Source organism: Gopherus evgoodei, chromosome 2 (genome assembly GCF_007399415.2).
Source record: "Gopherus evgoodei ecotype Sinaloan lineage chromosome 2, rGopEvg1_v1.p, whole genome shotgun sequence".
Lineage (NCBI taxonomy): Eukaryota > Metazoa > Chordata > Testudines > Testudinidae > Gopherus > Gopherus evgoodei.
In genome coordinates this window covers 884,925-907,889 of record NC_044323.1, presented here as the reverse complement: position 1 = coordinate 907,889, position 22,965 = coordinate 884,925, and the positions used below count along the sequence as shown (strand labels likewise).

The following is a 22,965-nucleotide window of genomic DNA, read 5'->3' as shown; positions in this document are numbered from 1 at the left end:
CGCCCAGCTCAGTCACCCCACTTTATCTGGGCATGTTGCTCCCCCTCTTACTTCCAGTCAACAGCTTTGTTTAGAGGGCTCAGAACCTCGGGCATTCATAGCAGGGAAACAGATGGTCCCCCAGATCTTGTATTGGTTGGTGCGTTCAGTTGGCAGCCTCGCTAGAAAGTGACGCAGGCTGCCGATTGCCTGGGAAAGCCCAGCAGCTACCTTGGCTGGAAGGTAAATGCAGCCAAGTGGAGTAACCGTCCTGGAGGACAAGGCACCCGGCACATTCCTGTAAACCCCTTCAGAGTTAGTGGAATGCCCCAGAATTCGGGTGGCCCCAAGGTTTTTGAGTGAGGAGCTGAACAGGAAGGTGGTGGCGGAGACTTGAGCAATGGTAGAGACAGGGCCAGCGAGCTGGAGAGGCCAGGAGGTAAAGGAAGCTGGTGATAGGTAGCTGGAAGCTGGACCTCACAGGGTCCCAGAGCCCCAGTCTGAGCCCAAACATCTACACAACAATTTTACTGCCCCACAGCCTGAGCCCCATGAGCCCAAGCGGGCTGACCCGGGCCAGCTGAGGGTGTTTAATTGCTGTGTAGACATAAACTTGGAGTCATACAGCCATGGCACTGCCCACACAGAGCTGTTCCCTGCAGACTTCACCCGTGTTTCACCAGTTTTGTCGCTTGGGAGACTATCCTACCGGCCTGTCCGGAAGGCTCCCCTGCTGTTCAGCTGAAATTCTCCTTTCCTGAACTTCCTCTCACTTCTCGTGCTCATAGCAGCATGCGCCACGTCGAACAACTCTCCTGCCTGGGTGCTAACAGCCTACATCAGCTGTTATGTTTCCCCTTAGCCTTCAGTTCGCCAGATAGCACATGCCCTGCTCTGTCGATCACTGCTCAGATCCCAACCCCCACATCACTTGTGTCACTCTGCTCCAAACTCACTTCCATTTGTCAGTAGCCTACATTGACCTAAACTGAACATTATATTCCAGGTGTGCTCACACCACAGCTGTGTGGACAGAGTCTATCGCCTTCCTTCTCCTGGATGGGACATCTTTGTGGGGGAGGGAGGGAGCCAGCCTGGATTCTTCTGGCCTTACTTCAGCCAGACCATGTTGTACATTCAGGTCAAATCTCCTGTTTATGATGACATGTCTGCCTCCATTGGTCATTCCTGCTTTCCCAGTTTCTATCATTCATTCTGCTTGAAGATCTCAAAACAAGTTCTAAATATAGCTCATCTGTTGTACAGGTTGGGAAACTGAGGCACAGAGTGATTAAGTGAATTGGCCAAGATGATGCAGCGAGCTAAGGATCAGAACCCAGGAGTGGTGTCTCCTGGCCCTGTGTTCTGACATCTAAACAATACTGCCTCTCTGTAGTTTTTCAGAAGGTCTTTTCCAGATGGTCTCACCATCATTCTGTTGTCAAGTTTGCCATCACTGGAAAACAGGTACATCTAATCCTGGGTCTTGGCTCTGACAGCAGCCAGCACCTGCTGCTTCAGAGGAAGGTGCAAGAAATCCTGTAATAGACAACTATGGAATAACCTGACCAAGATGGGTTCCAGTTAAAACACAGTTATGCTGACCGGACTGGTGCCTGCTTGAATCACAAACCTCTTTGAGAGTGGTGGGGGGGGAGGGTGAAAGCACCCTTTGGATAGTTGCAAGGAACACTTTAAGGGGCCACATCTAAAACAAGGCCTAATCGAGTCTGCCCAGAAAGTGGCATCATGTGGGTGGGAGTATTGTGGCCAGGGTGTGTGTGTGTTTGTTTGAAGGAAGATGGAACACACAAACTGAGAGCCCACAGAACAGAGAGAGATGCAGTGGCAAAAAGCAAGAAAGCCAAGCAGGAGCCAGTGAGCACGGTATGTGTCCCTGGGAAAGCTACAGAGAGTTTGGGACCTGTTGGCTAAAGAGGTTTGGGACTGTAAGAAACTGCTCCTTCTGTTCTTGGTTGCTCCTGCATTCAGAGAAGCAGGACTTTGTACTTTCCTTGTAAATAACCAAGATTGTATCAATGCCCATCTCAGATTCCAGACATTTCACCTTCCAATGGGAACCTCCCCTGGGCTCTGAACTTTGACTAGCTGCTTGGATCAGTCAGGAAACCTGACCGGGGATGCAGAAGCGTCTTAACAAATGAGACCGTCTCCTCCGAAGTCTTGCCTTGTGCTAACCCACCACCAAGCAAACAAGGTGCTGCCCTTGAAAGAGAAGGTGAAAACCCTCCAGGCTCTCTCCTTAGTGTTCAGGGCAGGTAGGTCCCGCTGCCCTCGTGGCTGGCACGGTTCAAAGAGCGACCAGCATGGTGCACAGGCCAGGATGACCCAGGCGCTGTGTGAGGGCAAGCGCAGGGATGGAGAATCTACCTGTGGAGGAACTCAGTGAAAGAAAGGCAACGGAACAGGCTGCAGCACAGCCCCTGCATATAGGCCGCACCAGTGGGGATTCTACCTCCCAAGCTATGTCGTTACTGCTTATTCATTGAAAACCAAACCCACTAACCTAGGGGTAGGCTGTGAAGGGGTGATCTGGAGGGTGCTGGGCGCCGGCCACTCCCCATATTGGGCCAGCTATGGGGGGGGGTCCTCACCCAGGCCCCAGTTCTCCATTCCTGTGTGTGGTGGTGGTGTGGTGTGAAAAGAAGTGACTGTAAGCCACTGTTTCACTTCCCAGGCAAGTTAGAGCAGCCTTAGGGCTGCTCTGCCTGCAGCAGCCCTCTATGGGCCATTTGTCAGCCATTAATAGCCAGAGCACCAGGCATTCCTGGTCACTTTCCCTCCCTGTGCTGGCCACGTTCCCTTGCTGGGGACTGTCTTACAGCCCTTTCAGTAGCTTAGTGCTGGCCAGGGCACCCTCTTATGCTGGACTTAGCTCCCTAGGGGTCAGTTCTGTTCAGTTTGTGGTTCCTTTCTGCTGCCAAAATGGCACAAGGGGTGTGAAACAGAGCAGGTGGGGATAGCTCAGTGGTTTGAGAATTGGCCTGCTAAACCCAGGGTTGTGAGTTCAATCCTTGAGGGGGCCATTAGGGATCTGGGGTAAAAATCTGTCTGGGAATTAGTCCTGCTTTGAGCAGGGGGTTGGACTAGATATGTCCTGAGGTCCCTTCCAACCCTGAGATTCTAGGAGTCAAAACTGGGGGTGACCCCACCGGTGTCAACAGGGCATTTCTACAGAACTCCTCACTGCAGCAGAATTATTCCAGATTTAGCCCCTGAGCTCACAATCTGGCCTCAGTTTTCACTCAGTCTCCCTGCCCCTGGGAATTTGTCCATGTAGCAGAACCTGGAGTTTACAAACACCGACCTGCCAAATGAGTGGCTACACCAACAGAAAAAAAGAAGTAACCCACCTAACAATGAAGTGACCCTGTCCCATTCCAACATCTCCAGACCCCTGGAGACCAACATGTGGTGATTTGAAGGACAAGAAGGAAGTGAGACAATAGTCCATACAGCAATGTTTGCAGTAGCCCTACTGTTATTTTGTGATGTTCAATTTTATGAACTCCTCAACCCCAAATTAGGTTGTAAGAGAGGAGTTCTATTGCCTGAGATCTGAGTAAAGCCTCCTGGGTTTATCTCACTGCTTCGCTGCAGCAAGGGACGCTCAAGGAATGGGTCTTGAGATGTTTGTGAGTTTTCCAACCACGTTATCGTGCCAAGGTCATCTTAATGGGCTCAGGATCCAAAACGTGGCTCTGCTTTCAAACAGCCCCACAGACCTGGGGCACTTGCAACATCGGAGTTTCATTTCACACCATCCCTTATACAAACACAAGCCCAGATTCTGCTGTCAGTTGCAGGGACATATAAACATGCAGTAACTCCGCTTGATTCCAGGCAGTTATCCCAGGCTAACACAAGAGGGAGGGCAGTAAACCACACTAGGAATTTCTATCTGGCCACAGAGGTGAGAGAAAGGAAACTGCCAAGGTGCAGTTAAGTTTCTACAAGACTGTTAAATTTCACAGGTTTTTAGTCCATATGCGGTTCAAAAAGAGACCCAGCTGTAACGATGGACGTATTTCTTAAAATGGAAGAAAGGAATGCAAATAATTAAATGCATCAGAACATGCATCCACTCCTCCCAAAGTTAAAATCTAAGATTGTTCCAGGCCATCCAAGTCTGTGATCAAAGGTGGTCATTAACCCATAGGGAATTCTTCTATTATTTCAGACTAATGTTTCCATTTCTTCACCGCTTGCTGTTAGTTTGAAACTCTCTTGTGGGCAGAGAAACCAAAGTTCAGCTGTCACTCTGAGAGGCTGGTGCCTGCTTTTCCCATATGATCTTGATGGGCGGCACCATTGCTATACCATAGTTCTGCTTGAGTAGCAGGGACTGTTTAATGGGGCTTTCTCCAAGTATAAAATTCACATCCATTCCCAGACTGTCCTGAAAACTGGTGTTGTCAGACGTCACCAGTGTGGTGCTAAAACTATCCATGGCAAAAATCTCTTCCCCTAGGAGCAGTATCATAGAATATCAGGGTTGGAAGGGACCTCAGGAGGGATCTAGTCCAACCCCCTGCTCAAAGCAGGACCAACCCCAACTAAATCATCCCAACCAGGACTTTGTCAAGCCTGACCTTAAAAACCTCTAAGGAAGGAGATTCCACCACCTCTCTAGGGAACCCATTCCAGTGCTTCACCACCCTCCTGGTGAAAAGGTTTTTCCTAATATCCAACCTAAACCTCCCGCACTGCAATTTGAGACCATTACTCCTTGTTCAGTCCTCTGCCACCACTGAGAACAGTCTAGATCCACCATCTTTGGAACCCCCTTTCAGGTAGTTGAAAGCAGCTATCAAATCCCCCCTTATTCTTCTCTTCTGCAGACTGAACAATCCCAGTTCCCTCAGCCTCTCCTCATAAGTCATGGGCTCCATTCCCCTAATCATTTTTGTTGCCCTCCACTCAACTTTTTCCAATTTCTCCACATCCTTCTTGTAGTGTGGGGCCCAAAACTGGACACAGTACTCCAGATGAGGCCTCACCAATGTCAAATAGAGGGGAAATGATCACATCCCTTGATCTGCTGGCAATGCCCCTACCTATATAAGAGGGGCAAGGGTCCTACAAAATCAACCTGTAAACGTTGGAGGGGGCCTTTTAACATTTGATGCATTTACTCTCCATGTCTTTTTCTTCTAGCAGGGTCTTGCTTAGCACATGTTAAACAGCTAAGAATAGGCAGGTTTAAATGCTCTTTCATTCCAGGCCACCATCCCAGTTTTTTAAGTTTTTCTAACACCCTTTCCTGTTTTGGATGACCTCCCACAATTGAACCATGCCCCCATCCTAAAAGGAGGTACTGCATCCACTGAGGGATTACCAGGACCCAGTCATTTTCTGGTTTTGCCAGAATTAGGTCTCCCTCCTTTCTCAGTGGTTCCCTCTGCCCCATGAGAGGCATTCCACTATCCATTGCTATATTCAGTCATCTTCTATCTGCAGGTCCTGTAAAAACTGTGGCTCTTTCTGGTTGTTCTCTTCACTTTCTTGTTCTTGTTTTGTTTGTACCCGGGTGGTTACTGCCACGGGCATGTGCTCCCACAGTGTTCCAATGAGGGCTGCTTCCTTAGCCAATTTACCTACTTGTTCATTTCCCTTTGTCAATGGACCTGTCCTCTTACGGGCTTTTATTTTAACCATCCAGATCCTCTGATACGCCCTGCCAATTGCTCTCTTTGCTGCCATAAGGTCTTGTGTTAATTTTGGAGCCATCAGTTCCTGTAAAACCTACACTGTTCCATCATGGTAGGTAGATGGTGGTTCCCTTGTAAACATAATCTGAATCCGTTCCTATTATTAGCTCAATTTGCTTGTTCCTCATCCTAGCTAAAACTTCTAAGGCCGCTGACTATTCTCCAGACTGTGTTCCTCCTTTGATCAGTTTGTACTGGAAGAAGTTAACTCTTTGCAGGTTTCCAGTTAAACAAATCCCTGCAAAGCCAGTGACTCATTTCCCTTCAGTGTAATATGAGCTACTGTCCACAAGCCAAATGGTTTTTCCAATCACCTGTTCAACTGGGGTTGCTTTAAAGACAGGTGCACTTTGGATTCCCACCGGGGTTCACAAACGTGTTCTCAACCATTTATAGTCAATCCGCATCCAGATATTTCAGGTTCTTTTAGCAGGACCAATTGAACATTCTTGGACATGAGAGCAAAGACCCATTGAATGGATTTACTCACTCTCACACGTCCTTCAGACAGATTGTTCGGCTCTAGTAATTTTCCTAGCACATGGTGACTCTTTACAATCACCTTGCTTGCTCTGATGATTGCCTGAGCTTTCTGTAGTGTCCAGCTGGCAGCGAGAGCAGTTTGCTCACAACTTCCCAGTTTGTTTTCTGGAGCTGCTAATGCTCTGCTGTAATAAGGAACGAGTCTCTCCCCAGCATCAGCACCCTGTGTAAGCACACTAACAATACAGACACTCTTCACACTAGGGTACACTACAAAAGGGAATTCATTGTTAGGGGTGGCAAACGTAGGTGCCTCCATTAACCCTTTTTTTCAGGCTTTCCCATGCATTAGTTACCTCCTCTGTCCAGGTCCACTGTGGTCTTCTAAGTACCTCGTACAGGGAACCTGCCTTCTCTGCTACCCAACCATAAACTTTCTGCAGAAATTAGTGAGCCCCCAAAAAGATTGTAAAGATTTAGTATCTACCAGGAGGTTAGGTATAGGGAGGTTAATAATGCCCTTCACCCTTTCCTTGTCCACAGACCTTCCTCCTGCAGTGAGTCGAATTCCAAGATACTGCACTTCTCCCTGTTTCACCTGGGACTTAGAGGGGTTAAGTTTCAAGCCCTACGCTTGGCAGCTAGTCAGTAACTGCCGCATTAACGCTTCATGTGCCTGTTCTGTTTCATTGACTATTAAGATGTCATTTATGTACTGGACTATCCTTCCTGTTTGTAACAGTCCCTCCTTCTCTAGCATATTTCTCTGCAGCACGAAAACTACAGCATAAAATATTGTGAGTGCATCACAGTACCCCATAGGCAGAACATTCCAGCAATATTGCATACCCTGGAATACAACAGCTGTTCTGTATTGAGACTCTGGGTTAAAAGGCAAACTCCAAAAGCCATTTGCCATGTCGAGTACTGAGAACCACTTCATGTCAGGGGTTACCACCTCCAAGAACGCTGGGTAAGCAGCCACTACTGGTGCCCCCTGCTTGGCAGTTCTGTTTGACCCCCAATAGTCCATCGTTAATCTCCATGTTCCATCAGGTTTTTTAACTGGCCAGATTGATGCTGCGTTAGGCACTGGACACCTTTGAATAAATTTTCATTTTTCCAATTCTTCTATAACTTGCCTTAAAGATTCTTTTGTTTCCTGAGGTATTGGGCATTGTTTGATGTATGGGGGCATGTCTCCTACTGTAATGGAGGTCTGTATTTTTCCTGTATCTAGGGAGTCCGCTGTCCAGATGGGTTGAATCGCAGCCCACCAGCCTTCCCAGCTTTCCGGCACAGGAGGTGACTTTCACCATCTGAGTAGCCAGTCCCATGGGGATCAGGTTAGTATCATTTGTTTCTCCCGTTACAGTGAGACTTTGTCTGATACACGTTTGGGAAGTCCAGGATTATTCCCAATCGTTTGACAGTTTCTGCCGCAGTTAGATTTTCTCTCCCTGCACTAGACCCCTTCTCCTGAATAGTCCGTACACCAAACTAGAGAGGGAGGGTTTTAACATCATATGTTTACTTAGTTCATGATATGCGCCACATTTGTACAGAGTCCACAACTGGATAGACATTAAATAGATCTTTTACTACAGGAATTCCAGCCCCCAGGTCCAACAGAAAATCTGCAAGCCCATCCCTGACTCTGCTTCTTAGGTGGGGGCGCCCCAGACATCTCTTGTCATGGGGTGCTGGAAAACGCATTCCAAGTTGCTGGGAGGGCTGGCCTATGCTACGGAATTACTAACAATCAGATCATTCAATCCAGACGCCAAACCAGGCGCCTTGGCCACCTTCATCTCTGCCTTTTCTTCCTCCCTTTGAGACCCCCTTGCCAATTGGACATGCCTGTAGCTGCCCCCACAGCTTCTCATTCTCTCCTTTAAGATCTAGATTCTCCTGTTTCAGAACTCCAGGTGACACACATTCACTCTATTTACTCCTCTACCTCTGTTCATTCCATGACCTCTCCAATCCAGGACCCTCTGTTTTCCACTGTCCTAACTATGTTCACAGCTCACTGACAGGAGTTCCTTCCTGCTGTTTAACCGCAGTCTCCACTTTTTCAATCCATTCATTCCAAGGTATGTCTCTGCCTCCATTCTCATACCAAGCATTCATCCCTTCTAGCACCCCAGAAGGCAGCGCCTCCAAAATAAGTTACTTCAAATCCTCCAGATCAGTATCCCCCGCTGTTAACCTACCATATGTTTGTCTTCTGTCAGCCAGCTTGGCCGGAGCCTCTCCTGGCATTCCTGTAATTCCTTTAAGTGCAGCTAATTCACTGGATAACTTAAAATGCTTTTGAGCCCCATGTTTAACCATTTGTGTAACATCATCATCAAAACCAAGGGTCTGACAGTTCAGTGGTCCCGACGGGGTTTGTACTAGAATTGGTTCCTATAACATGCCAATTCCCACCGCTTTTAAAAGCTGCGAGCATTTATGTAGCTATGCCACAAACTCGTTAAAATTCTCAGCAGGCAGGGGGGCCGGCAGCTCCAGCTAACACAGTTAGTTCATCAATTTTTAAAGCGTCGAGCCTAGCTGGTAAGCCGCTCGCTCGAGGTGGGTGAGGTGTATCTGTACGGCATTTGGGTGCCTCCATTTCCCTTTCTGCATAAGTGCCACGGGGCCCTAGCTATTTTAAAGTATCCGTTAATTTTTTTTGTTGCAGTTTCCACTGCGTTCCATAACCTCAATGGAGGTGGAACACCAGTTTGTGGGGTAAAGTGGGTGTAGGCGGGGTGTCAGGGTCAGGTTCCGCGATAGAGTTTTCTCTCCCATTTTCCCACATTTCTCCTGTTTTAACAGGAATTGATCTAGGTTTTGGGGAGGGTTGGTCCAAAACCTGGTTCTCATGAGGTGGCAGTTGTGATGCAGTGGCCCCTGCACACGGGTTAAGAGAGGATGATCCAGCTGAGTCATTCTACAAGTCCCCCGTTCAGCCTCCATTCCAGCTGTCCCATGTTCCATATTTTAATTTAGCCATGGCCACCTGTTTCTATTTCTGCCCCCATCCATCAGGGACTGGAAAAGCACTCAAAGTCTGCTGAGCAACAGGGGATGGTGCCTTTTTCTTCTGCGGGTTCTCCACAGCTGTCTCCAATTTTTTGTTTTCCTGCTTTATCTGTTCGAGCAGATTGTGAGTCTGGACCACCTGTTGTCCTGTTAAAAGAGCGTGGGCTTTCCAGTGCTCAACTGCCTGGGTTGCTTCCTCCAGGTCTTCAGTCATCTCTTCTACTTCCCTGGTTTTCTCAGTTACTTGCCTGGCCAGTATGTCAGCGTGTTGTTTAAGCCATTTTACTGCCATGGACATTAATTGCAAAATCCATTGCCTTTTCTACGTTTACTATTATTCTTTAGAGTTTCTGTTTCTACCATTGCCTTACATAGGCCTGTCCATGTTTCCTCACTTTCTATTTTAAATTCATATGGACCCCCTTTACTGGCAATTCAGTGGGTCCACGAGTTATCAAACACTGTGGGCATTGGAAGGGAGAGGATAAGGGGGTTCCTGAGCTTGTGGTTTTCTGCCATGTTAGATCGCGAGTCCTACAGTGGGCAGCTCGCTTACTCACCAGATCAGCAGTCGGGGTCACCAATGCTGTCAGATGCTACCGGTGTGGTGCTCTGCTCTATCCAGTGTTGATCTCAGTCGGCTGCGTGTGTGTTGCCTCTGTGAGCTGCCTCGGTGCTGCGCAGGTGGCTGGCACAGCAGACCCCGAGAGAACCCCCAATGACCACAGACTCCAATAAGGTACGAAGGCACCCGGCCAGGTTTATTGTCAAACGAAACACAGTCTCTAGCTCCCCGGATCAGATGTCTACAGTTCTGCTAGAACATATGTGCTCCCTGACAATGGACCTGCTCAGTCAGTGGTGGGATTCTCCACTGCCCCCCAGGCCAGACAAAGACACCGCCCCCAGGGATGCATTCTTATACACAGGTACAAACAAGTTACACCTCACTCCTGACGTACTGAGGTACAACCTCCCCACGTAGTAAGGTGCCGCCTCTTACTTTGTATATGTTGGTTTTATCAAAACAACCCCATCCATCATATTACTATTTTGCCCCGTCTTTAGGATGGATCAGCCTGTTCCTTGTTATCTGTGTGGAATGTGCAAGTACTGGAGTGTTCTTGGTACCATCCTGGCACATGTTTCTATCTCTAGTGTCAGGTACCTTTTAGGTATGTGTGTTTGTGCAACATCACCCCTTCCTTGCCGGACTCTGAGCAGGGCCTGCCTCTGGCTAACAGCTTCACTTTGCTTTATGTTAGCAAAGTCTTGACCATTACTTTAGCTCAGGCCTTAGGCCTCAGACCAGGCCTCTGACACAAGGGTTTATGTTTCCGGGCCTCATCTAACTACAACTGGTATATCAGCAGGATGCCCAGACCAGAGTGAGTGGTGCAAATTGGGTCACTTGGCCCAGGGGTTCCTGAGATGCCCCCCAGTTTTTAATTTTTCAGATTCTTATAATGTTTGTGAGTGTGTGTGCAGAGCTGGGGAAAGTACTATGGGCAGCAGGCACGTGAATCTGATCTCACAGTGTGTCTGCTACACACACATGGATTCTTCCATGGGTACCCGGCAGCAATCCCATCGCTCATTATAATCTGAGAGGCAATAACAGATTTTCAGAGTTCAGCGCTGACACCCCGCTCCCAAGTGAGATCAGCCTCTGGGCCCAGAATGTCTTTCGCTTAGCTGCCTCTGACCCCGACGGAAGAAATCTGCAGATGGTTCTTTGCAGGAGCGGCACCAGGGTTTTTGGCGCCCTAGGCGGGGGTCCTTCCGCGCTCCTGGTCGTTGGCGGCAATTCTGCGGCGGGGGAGGGGCGCGTCCTTCCGCGCTCCCGGTTTTCAGGGCACTTCGGCGGCGGGTCCCAGAGCGAGTGAAAGACCCGCCGCAGAATTGCCGACGGTGACCCAGAGCGAGGAAGGACCCCCGCTGCTGAATTGCCGCCAAAGGCGGCGCCGCCCTCCCAAATCCTGGTGCCCTGGCGACCGCCTAGGTTGCCTAAATGGAAGCGCCGGCCCTGGTTCTTTGCCTGTGCAGTACAGCACGGCTGCTTTCTTTGGCTTTGGTGCCACCGCATGGCCACTCCATTTAACTGCGGCACAACGATAAAGCGTTAGCAGTTACACCCCCCCGCCCTTTGCTATTGGATTTAACGTTGTTGCTTTGCCAAAAAAACCCAAACCCCAAACATTGCACAAACGCAAGGCCAACTGGGCCTTGTGTGAATGCTGTCCCCTGCTCTCCTCCTGGGACTCCATGGCCCCAGGAGGGACAGAACTGAGATCAGCCTGCACCACAAGCATACTTGAATGGAAGGAGAATCTCAGCAAGATAGGGTCTGTGACACACAGGTGAAGCAGTTCCCATCCAGTGGGGGGGGGGCAGTATAAGAGCCAGTTGGTCACAGTGACGGAGGGTATTCTGTCTCAAGATTTGCCCCAAAATCAGGGACGTGGCCACATCACAGGCAGCTCATCTCAGAAGACCCAACAGCTAGGCCTGCTTGGCTTCTGAGCAGGCAAGATGTGGTGACCCCTCAATACTTTGATATGTTGCTCTCCTCACTCCATGAATCCCAGATAGGCACCAAAAGCCACCACACTGGATCCTCAGCTAGTGTCAATTTCAGCTGAGCCTCCTGGCTTGACCCCAGCTGAGCGTGCAGCGGGCGGGGGAGTTTTCCCCTAGGTTGGGAATGGAACAAGGCCACGTTCAGAGCCCACCAGAACCTGGCTTCGGCTGGATCTGAGACACACGCAGGTTAGTGCACCACAGCAAAGAACAGCTTGTGCTCACAGCCCCACGGCCTTTCCGCCGACGGCTCTGCAGCCAGCTGTTTGTTAACCCTGCAGCTCCACAGCAAGATAGGGCAATGCTGCCATTCTTGCCTCAAAGAGGGGGAAACTGAGACACAGATTAATTAACTGACTTGTCAAAGGTCACTCTGTAGCATAGCTGGGAAGCTGCCACAGGAGTCCTGGCACCCACTCTCCCGATCTAACCATTAGACCACACTACCCCTCACAGGTTGTGAAAGGGTTCAGCATTAGCACTAGCATAGCCTGGGCTTCAAGTAGGAAGGCTGGCAAAAGAAGTGATTTAGCTAAGGAGGAGCCTGCCCCATCAGGTGCCATTTACCTGTAAGCATGTCTTTGTCCTGAGCATCCGGCCAGCACACTCCTGGCTTGGTGCCCCGAGGGCCGACGGTAACATCAGCCCATCAGTAGAACCATGTTAACGGCGTACGCCAGAAACACGTTTTCACCTGCACATCCCTTGAGCTCCTGGACAATGAGATTTCTCCTCCCCCAGAGAAACCATCTTTCTGTGCTAGATCATCCGGCCACTCTGAGCCTGTTGATGTGAAGGGGTTTGCAGCAGAGATGCAGAGGTGAAGCCTCGTACCCCTAAGGCTGGGAGGTCTGCTGCCACCACTGATAAGAAACGTAGGGTAGTGGTGGTTGGAGACTCTCTGCTGAGGGGGACGGAGACACCCATCTGTCACCCTGACCGTTCATCCCGGGAGGTATGCTGCCTGCCAGGGGCCCGTATCCGAGATGTTACAGAGGCATTGTCGAGGATTATCCGGCCTTCTGACTACTACCCCATGCTACTCATCCATGTGGGCACAAATGATACTGTGAGGTGTGACGCTGAGCAGATCAAGAGTGACTACAGGGCTCTGGGAGTACGGGTTAAGGAGTTTGGAGCACAGGTGGTATTCTCTTCGATTCTTCCTGTTGAAGGTAGGGGTCCGGGCAGAGACAGATGCATCGTGGAGGTGAATGCCTGGCTGCGAAGATGGTGTCGCCAGGGGGGCTTTGGCTTCCTCGACCAAGGGATACTATTCGAGGAAGGACTGCTAGGCACAGATGGCGTTCACCTTTCGAAGAGGGGAAAGGCCTTATTTGCGCACAGACTGGCTAACCTAGTGTGACGTTATTGATATAAACTGGGACCATATAGAACATGGGTTGCAACCAAGGTCCTGTAGCGGCACCAAATCCTAGGTAAAGGGGGTCATATAAGGTGTCTAAGACCAGGTTACGGATTACTGGTTATGATTATGCTGTCTATATGTCTATCATTTTGGTAGTTGAAGTTATGAATATTGGCTGTATGCTGTCTATATTTCAAACTTGTGCTGTGTTACTGGGAAAGATCCCAGACAAGTTGGTGTCAGCTCTGTTTAGCCTGCTTGATGGCCCATTAAGGACCATCACCTACACAATTGTCCCATCGAGAGAAGGCAGTTACGCCCTGTGACTCAGCAGGGTGTGCAGGAACTGGCCCATGTGACTGCAAACTCCATTTTGCTGTAACTTTCCACAGCAGGAACAAAGGAGTGTTCTTACACTTGGAAAAGCCTATATAAGGCAGAGGCCTCATCTCCATTTGGTCTTCAATCCTGCTTCTTACCTCTGGAGGGATTTTGCTACAAGCTGAAGCTCTACACAAGGGACTGAGGACCCATCCCAGCGGGGGATGTTCTCCAGAGACTTAATTTAAACCTGCAGTTTACTCCATCACTGCTACAAGCCTGAACTAAGAACTTTGCCATCACTGTATGTAATTGATTCCCTTTAACCAGTTCTAGCTCTCATCTCTATCTTTTTCCTTTTATGAATAAATCTTTAGATTTTAGATTCTAAAGGATTGGCAACAGTGTGATTTGTGGGTAAGATCTGATGAGTATATTGACCTGGGTCTGGGGCTTGGTCCTTTGGGATCGAAAGAACCTTTTTCTTTTACTGGGGTGTTGGTTTTCATAACCATTCATCCCAGGACGGGTGGCACTGGTGGTGACACTGGAAGACTGGTGTGTCTAAGGAAGTTGCTTGTGTGACTTGTGGTTAGCCAGTGGGGTAAAACCGAAGTCCTTTTTGTCTGGCTGGTTTGGTTTCCTTAGAGGTGGAAAAACCCCAGCCTTGGGCTGTGACTGCCCTGTTTGAGCAATTGGTCCTGAATTGGCACTCTCAGTTGGGTCCCGCCAGAACCGCATCGTCACACCTAGTGAGGAGGGCTTTAAACTAGGTTCGACAGGGACAGGTGAGCAAACCCCACAGGTAAGTGGGGAACAAGACCTGGGAGATGGGTTGGAAACAGGAGGGAGCACGGGCTATAATGGCAGTGAGGAAGGAGGGTCAGGGCAAAGCTGGGAGGCAAGATCAAACCAGTATCTTAGATGCCTATATACAAATGCAAGAAGTATGGGTAATAAGCAGGAAGAACTGGAAGTGCTAATAAATAAATACAACGATGACATTGTTGGCATTACTGAAACTTGGTGGGATAATACACATGACTGGAATGTTGGTGTGGATGAGTATAGTTTACTCAGGAAGGATAGACAGGGGGAAAAGGGAGAAGGTGTTGCCTTATATATTAAAAATGTACACACTTGGACTGAGGTGGAGATGGACATAGGAGACGGAAGTGTTGAGAGTCTCTGGGTTAGGCTAAAAGGGGTAAAAAACACGGGTGATGTCGTGCTGGGAGTCTACTACAGGCCACCTAATCAGGTGGAAGAGGTGGATGAGGCTTTTTTCAAACAGCTAACAAAATCATCCAAAGCCCAAGATTTGGTGGTGATGGGGGACTTCAACTATCCAGATATATGTTGGGAAAATAACACTGCGGGGCACAGACTATCCAATAAGTTCCTGGACTGCATTGCAGACAACTTTTTATTTCAGAAAGTTGAAAAAGCTACTACGGGGGAAGCTGTTCTAGACTTGATTTTAACAAATAGGGAGGAACTTGTTCAGAATTTGAAAGTAGAAGGAAGCTTGGGTGAAAGTGATCATGAAATCATAGAGTTTGCAATTCTAAGGAAGGGTAGAAGGGAGTACAGCAAAATAGAGACAATGGATTTCAGGAAGGCGGATTTTGGTAAGCTCAGAGAGCTGATAGGTAAGGTCCCATGGGAATCAAGACTGAGGGGAAAAACAACTGAGGAGAGTTGGCAGTTTTTCAAAGGGACGCTATTAAGGGCCCAAAAGCAAACTATTCCGATGGTTAGGAAAGATAGAAAATGTGGCAAAAGACCACCTTGGCTGAACCTTGAAATCTTGCGTGACCTACAAAATAAAAAGGCGTCATATAAAAAATGGAAACTAGGTCAGATTACAAAGGATGAATATAGGCAAATAACACAGGAATGCAGAGGCAAGATTAGAAAGGCAAAGGCACAAAATGAGCTCAAACTAGCTATGGGAATAAAGGGAAACGAAGACTTTTTATCAATACATTAGAAGCAAGAGGAAGACCAAGGATAGGGTAGGCCCACTGCTCAGTAAGGAGGAGGAAACAGTAACGGGAGACTTGGAAATGGCAGAGATGCTTAATGACTTCTTTGTTTCGGTCTTCACTGAGAAGTCTGAAGGAATGTCTAATATAGTGAATGCTTACGGGAAGAGGGTAGGTTTAGAAGATAAAATAAGAAAAGAGCAAGTAAAAAATCACTTAGAAAAGTTTGATGCCTGCAAGTCACCAGGGCCTGATTAAATGCATCCTAGAATACTCAAGGAGTTAATAGAGGAGGTATCTGAGCCTCTAGCTATTATCTTTGGGAAATCATGGGAAATGAGGGAGATTCCAGAAGACTGAAAGGGGGCAAATATAGTGCCCATCTATAAAAAGGGAAATAAAAACAACCCAGGAAACTACAGACCAGTTAGTTTAACTTCTGTGCCAGGGAAGATAACGGAGCAGGTAATTAAAGAAATCATCTGCAAACACTTGGAAGGTGGTAAGGTGATAGGGAATAGCCAGCATGGATTTGTAAAGAACAAATCGTGTCAAACTAATCTGATAGCGTTCTTTGATAGGATAACGAGCCTTGTGGATAAGGGAGAAGCTGTGGATATGATATACCTAGACTTTAGTAAGGCATTTGATATGGTATCGCATGATATTCTTATAGATAAACTAGGAAAGTACAATTTAGATGGGGCTACTTTAAGGTGGGTGCATAACTGGCTGGATAACCGTACTCAGAGAGTAGTTGTTAATGGCTCCCAATCCTGCTGGAAGGGTATAACAAGTGGGGTTCCGCAGGGGTCTGTTTTGGGACCGGTTCTGTTCAATATCTTCATCAACGATTTAGATGTTGGCATAGAAAGTACGCTTATTAAGTTTGCAGACTATACCAAACTGGGAGGGATTGCAACTGCTTTGGAGGACAGGGTCAAAATTCAAAATGATCTGGACAAATTGGAGAAGTGGTCTGAGGTAAACAGGATGAAGTTCAATAAAGATAAATGCAAAGTGCTCCACTTAGGAAGGAACAATCAGTTTCACACATACAGAATGGGAAGAGACTGTCGAGGAAGGAGTATGGCAGAAAGATCTAGGGGTCATAGTAGACCACAAGCTTAATACGAGTCAACAGTGTGATACTGTTGCAAAAAAAGCAAACATGATTCTGGGATGCAGAACAAGACACGAAAAGTCATTCTTCCGCTTTACTCTGCGCTGGTCAGGCCTCAGCTGGAGTATTGTGTCCAGTTCTGGGCACCGCATTTCAAGAAAGATGTGGAGAAATTGGAGAGAGTCCAGAGAAGAGCAACAAGAATGATTAAAGGTCTTGAGAACATGACCTATGAAGGAAGGCTGAAGGAATTGGGTTTGTTTAGTTTGGAAAAGAGAAGACTGAGAGGGGACATGATAGCAGTTTTCAGGTATCTAAAAGGGTGTCATCAGGAGGAGGGAGAAAACTTGTTCACCTTAGCCTCCAATGATAGAACAAGAAGCAATGGGCTTAAACTGCAGCAAGGGAGATTTAGGTTGGACATTAGGAAAAAGTTCCTAACTGTCAGGGTAGTTAAACACTGGAACAGATTGCCTAGGGAAGTTGTGGAATCTCCATCTCTGGAGATATTTAAGAGTAGGTTAGATAAATGTCTATTAGGGATGGTCTAGACAGTATTTGGTCCTGCCATGAGGGCAGGGGACTGGACTCGATGACCTCTCGAGGTCCCTTCCAGTCCTGGAGTCTATGAGTCTATGAGAGGCAGGGGGCAGGTGGGCTCAGCAGAGAGCTGAGTGAAATCAGTCAGACCGTGCCATTTGAAGATACACCAGCTGACAGCAGGACGCCCCAACGGCCAGACACTCCAGCCGGCTCCCTGGGTCCTACTGACCCAGATGCTCTGGACAGATGGGCTAGGATGTGGCCTGCTGGCTAAGGGGGCTTTGTGTCCTGCCCCTCCCTGCTGCTCTGCTGAGGCAAGCTGATGTGGGCCAGGCCAGCTGAACTCTGTTCTCTTTGGTTAATAGGAAATCTGGAGAAAATCAATCAGACATGGATGGAAGCCATCCTGGGCTCAGAGAGATTGTTACTAGCCAAGGGCCCTTCCCTGCCCTCAATTGGGCACTCCGAGCAGAACTGGGTGTCCAAGCAGAACTGGGCACCCCGAGTCTAGCTGGGCACACCAGGCGGAACTGGGCGCCCTGAGGTTTTAAGAATGTGAGTGACATTTGGATGCCTTCTCCCCATGTTAATCTGGTATTTCCAGCACTGGGTTCATTCCTGAGCTCCCTGGTGCGCTCCTATCTCTCTGAGGGTACACCTGAGATCGTCTGTCGGCCCAGGCCTGGCTTGTACTCGAGGGGCCGCCCCCCGTGTTCCATGGCTATGGTGTTATTTTTAGCAAGCTGGGGTACGCTGCCATGTGCTGCCATCGCCCCTCCTGACGGCTGTGCTGACATCCCCTCACCTTTCCCAGCCCAAACGACCTACCATGCTAAAGGTTCTTTACATATTTACAATGGCGAGAGCCTCCTGGGAGCTTCTTGCCTAGCTAGCAAAGGACAGAGCAGGACCAACGTCCTGCTTGCTGCGTCTGCCAGCCTCTCCACAGAGGTAGCGCTACGTCCTCGCCATCCTGCTCCTTTACTTGGATGGGGGCATCATTTCAGAAAAATTCGGGGTGGGGTGGGGGACACAACAGAGCTGTGTCGGCCTATAGAGCATTATATGGGCTTCTGTTCTGGCCGGCAAAGTGGGGGCTGGGGGAGAGGAACATATAGGCCTAGGACAAGTCTGGGGGGGAGGTGATGGGGGCAAACCAAGGCTGGAGGGGCAGCTGCCCCCCTTTGCCCATAGCAAATGAGGCCCTTGCTCTGGGAGGCCCCTAGTGGAGTTGTTCTGCAAGCTGGGCCTAGAGAGAGTGGTCCTGTCATGGCAGCCGGAGAGCCGGGAAGCTACTTCCCAGCTGGGCTGGACCCAGAGAACGGAGGTGAAGGTGGGTTTAGTTTATGTGCCTGGGGTGGCAAGCCGCAGGGGGTGCCCTGCCAGGCCCCGTGAAGGTGGCAGGCAGGCAGGCAGCCTTTAGCGGCACACCTGTGGGAGGTCCACCAGTCCTGTGGATTCAGCGGCTGGTACGCCGAAGCTGCAGGACTGGGGACCTCCCGCAGATGCGCCACCGAAGGCTCCCTGCCTGCCATGCTTGAGGTGACAGAAAAGCTAGAGCTGCCCCTGCCCCAGGAAGCCAGTTGTGCCACAGAGATCCTAGACCAATGGGCCAAATCCAGAAGGGACATAAACCTGGCTGTTGTTTACATAAGGGAAGGGGGAATGAAGCAGGACAGGAGCTAGCAGGAGGGCGAAAGGTGACAATGCTGCATCCGCCACCCCACCCACCACCACTGTGCCTTGCCTCTCCCCACTCCCAGCTGCCAGCTACTCAGCTGGGGTAGATCCGCACAGATCCATTGAGCTGTACAGAACGACGCCATTTCACACCCGTCGCAAATCGTCACTCGTAACTGACACCATCCTGTGAAATCAGAACGGGCCCCGGTGGGTTCTCCCTCCATCCCCATTGGCTGGGACTCTACGCACAAGCCAGTTCACAGGCCAGGTTTGCAGTCACACCCCAGCAAAAGTCACCCAGCGCCTGGGTGGAGCAAAGAGCCTGGGTCAGCTTAGTGTGTTTTATTTAGACATCAGCAGATTCTGAGTCACAGCTGAGCTGGGAAACTGGCTGCTCCTGGCATCAACAACTAATTCCAATGCTCTCCAGGACAGCTGCCTAGAGAAGTCTCCATCGCACGAGTACCAGACCGTGGGACAACCCCTGCATTTACCGGCAAGGGGGAAAGAGGGGTCCCTTCACCCCACTATCACCTATTAAACTCAGCCCCCACCTGCCACCTCCACAGCTCTGCACCCTCCCTGTGGAGGTTTTTAGCCCTTACTGATCTTCTCCAGTTTGTTTTCATAACCTCTGCCCTTTAGGGGCCTGTGATTTGGAATTGCTGGGCATGCCTAGCCCTAGCGGACAACCACAGGAGCCAGGTGTGCTGAGCACCCTTGGAAATCTGGCCCACGCTGGGCATCAAAAGCTCAGTGGCCACTTCTGAAAACCATGGAGTGCAGATGCCTTACCTGAGTCCCACGCAGGACAGAGCTGTGGATAGGCCCCAGGAAGCTGGGCTCCTTCACAAAGTCCTTCCAGCTGTTCCAGCGAGCAACTGGGGCATTGCAGCTGCTCTTGGCCATTAGCCGGGACAAGATCATTCTAAGTGTTCATCATTTTCGGTCGGACTGGTCTCTGGATCTTGCCAGTCATTCTCACCTGGCTGGTTCTCAGTCCAGCCCTGGGGGTTTCGGCAGGCAGGCTTCCCCTTGCTCTGTCCAGGCTAAAATCAGGAACTGGAAGCCCTGTTGGCAGCGCGTGAGCAGGCCTGACTCTGGTTTGCACTGGTTTCAGTGATGTGCTGGGTTCTGAATGAGCACCAGAGGGGAAGGCGCAGCTCCCCTGCTGGAGAGCCATGGAGATGAACCCAAGCGTTTCGCTGACACGGGGAGCTTTCACCAGCGGGCATTCGATAAAAGCGGGGGGAGGGTTTCCGTGCTGGTGAAATGCACTGGGCAACGCAATCATCAGCAGAGCAGGGACAGCATCAGTGCCTGGTCTCCACACCATCAGTGGGCCTCTGCCCCGCAGGGCCGGGGTGGGGAAACCAGCCGCCTCTAAGAGTGAGAGGGGGACTCAGTCTGCCTGGCCCACTCAGTCCCACAAAGTACAATACAACAGGCTGAGCTGAAGACAAAGGGATGACATACAGATAGTAACGCAGACATAGGTACAGACAAAGGGATAATGTCCAAAAATTTCAAATATGTGCCCTCACGAAACTCACTGTGCAAGACTGTCCTCACAGATTTTCACCTTGAATCTGGACCTATAGCCTACAAAAGCCTACGATGCTGGCCAAGCTAGGGCTCAGCCACTTCCCCACTATCCACAAGGCTTGTTACCCTGTCAAAGAAAGCTATCAGGTTGGTTTGACAATTTTTTCTTGACAAATCCATGCTGACTGTTACTTATCACCTTATTATCTTCTAGATGTTTACTAATTGATTGCTTAATTATTTGCTCCATTATCTTTCCGGGTACAGAAGTTAAGCTGACTGGGCTGTAATTCCCTGAGTTTTCCTTCCCTGAGTTTTCCTTATTTCCCTTTTTATAGATGGGCACTAGATTTGCCCTTTTCCAGTCTTCCGGAATCTCTCCAGTCTTCCATGACTTTTCAAAGATCATCGCTAATGGCTCAGATAACTGCCCAATCAGCTCCTTAAGTATTCTAGGATGCATTTCATCAGGCCCTGGTGATCTGAAGATATTTAATTTGTCCAAGAAATTTTTAACTTGTTCTTTCTCTATTAACCTCTTCTGATCCTATCTCATTTTCACTGGTATTTACTATGTTAGATGTCCAATCACCACCAATCTTCTTGGTGAAAACCAAAACAAAGATGTCATTAAGCACCTCTGCCATTTCCACATTTTCTGTTATTGTTTTCCCCCGGCCCTACTCTGTCCTTGGCCTTCCTCTTGGTTCTAATGTTTTCTTGTTACCCTTTATGTCTCTAGCTAGTTTGATCTCGTTTTGTGCTTTGGCCTTTCTAATTTTGTCCCTATGTACTTGTGTTATTTGTTTATGTTCATCCTTTGTAATTTGACCAAGTTTCCACTTTTTGTAGGACTCTTTTTTGAGTTTCAGGTATCTCTGGTTAAGCCAGAGTGGTCTCTTGCCAGACTTCCTGTCTTTCCTACGCAGTGGGGTAGTTTGCTCTTGTGCCCTTAATAATGCGTCTCTGAAAAACTGCCAAGTGTCTTCTATTGTTTTTCCCCTTAGACTTGGTTTCTGCTGGGACTTCTCAGCCTGGTTTCTGTCTGCTCTCTCTCTCTCTCTCTCTCTCTGTTCAGGCTAACTGCAAAATTCATCCTCCAGCCCCTCTGTTTACAGGCTGTTGCAACACTGGCTTGCAGGCAATCACTGAACATATTACCTCGAGTCCTCTTCTTTCTCCTCCTTCCCTGGCTCAAGGTTTCTGTGGTGTGGAGGGGGAACTGTTGTGTATTTGGTTGTCATGGTTTTTGTTCCTATGGCAACTGAGTTAGATTATTAGGGGTTAGACTGGTTTCTTCCAACAGTGAAGAAAGATTGGCTCTCTCTCGATTTGCGGTGATTTTAAAGTCACCGTCAACCCAGTGTTGTGTGCAGAGCAATACCCACTTCCCTGCATCGATGACCTCTTCGCCGGCCTGGCTGGAGGACAAAAGTTCAGTAAGATTGATCTGAGTCAAGCATATTTACAGATGCACGTTGATGAAAAGTCCCAAGAGCTGTTGACTATTGTGACGCATAAGGGGCTTTATCGATACTGTCACCTACCCTTCGGAATAACGTCTGCTCCCGCCCTGTTCCAGAGGGCTATGGACCAGATCTTGTGTGGCTTGTCAGGAGTTCGGTGCAATCTGGATGATATCCTGGTCACTGGAAGGAATGAAGAGGATCACTTAAAGAATTTAGAGGCTACCCTACAAAGAGTGGAAGAGTATGGACTGCGAGCCCACAAAGACAAGTGTGAATTCTTCCAGCCCTCGGTTGAATATTTGGGACACATCATTGATGCTGCGGGTCTTCATAAGGCCCCTGCAAAAGTTAAGGCTATTGTGGAGGCTCCCCCACCTCGAAATGTAAGCCAGCTGCGCACGTTTCTAGGACTACTGAACTATTATGGAAAGTTCATCTCACAGTTAGCCACACTGCTAAAACCACTTCACGAGCTACTTGGGCAGAACAAGGCCTGGAAGTGGACTGAAGCCTGTGATTTGCATTTAACAAAGCTAAGGATGCATTGCTAAATTCTGAAGTTCTAACGCACTTGGATCCATCCTTACCCCTACAATTGTCCTGCAATGCCTCCCCTTATGGAGTGGGAGCAGTCGTGTCACACATTATGCCTTCGGGAGAAGAGAGACCTATTGCTTTTGCTTCACGCACTCTAAGCAAAGCAGAAACTAACTACGCCCAAATCGAACGTGAGGCATTAGGAATTGTTTTTGGAATTTGGAAGTTTCATCAGTACCTGTTTGGGCGAAAGTTTACTCTTCTCACAGACCATCGACCTCCGACGTCAATTTTCGGACCCTACACAGGCATTCCCCCATTAGCTGCTAGTTGTTTGCAATGATGGGCATTGTTACTTTCAGCACATACATATGAAATCAAATATCGGAAATCCACTCTGCACGGCAATGCAGATGGCCTCTCAAGGTTGCTTTTGCTGGTCAAACATGAAGATAGTGCCCAAAAGGAAATCTACTTTGAACAGGTAGAGAATACACCCAACACTGCTACTCAGATAAAGAGGGCAACTCACATTGACCCAGTATTGTCCCAAGTTATGGACCTAGTGATGCATGGAAAA

At 48.9% G+C, this 22,965-nt stretch overlaps 1 protein-coding gene across 1 annotated transcript in view; it reads right to left on the bottom strand.

Annotated features, from left to right (window-relative positions):
* LOC115647267 (zinc finger protein 436-like) overlaps positions 1-19,743 on the bottom strand; it is a 35,712-nt gene extending 15,969 nt beyond the window's left edge. Inside the window, 1 exon segment of the mRNA XM_030554171.1 lies at positions 19,630-19,743. Coding sequence (XP_030410031.1) covers positions 19,630-19,743 — 114 coding nt within the window.
* Between the last annotated feature and the right edge of the window lie 3,222 nt (positions 19,744-22,965).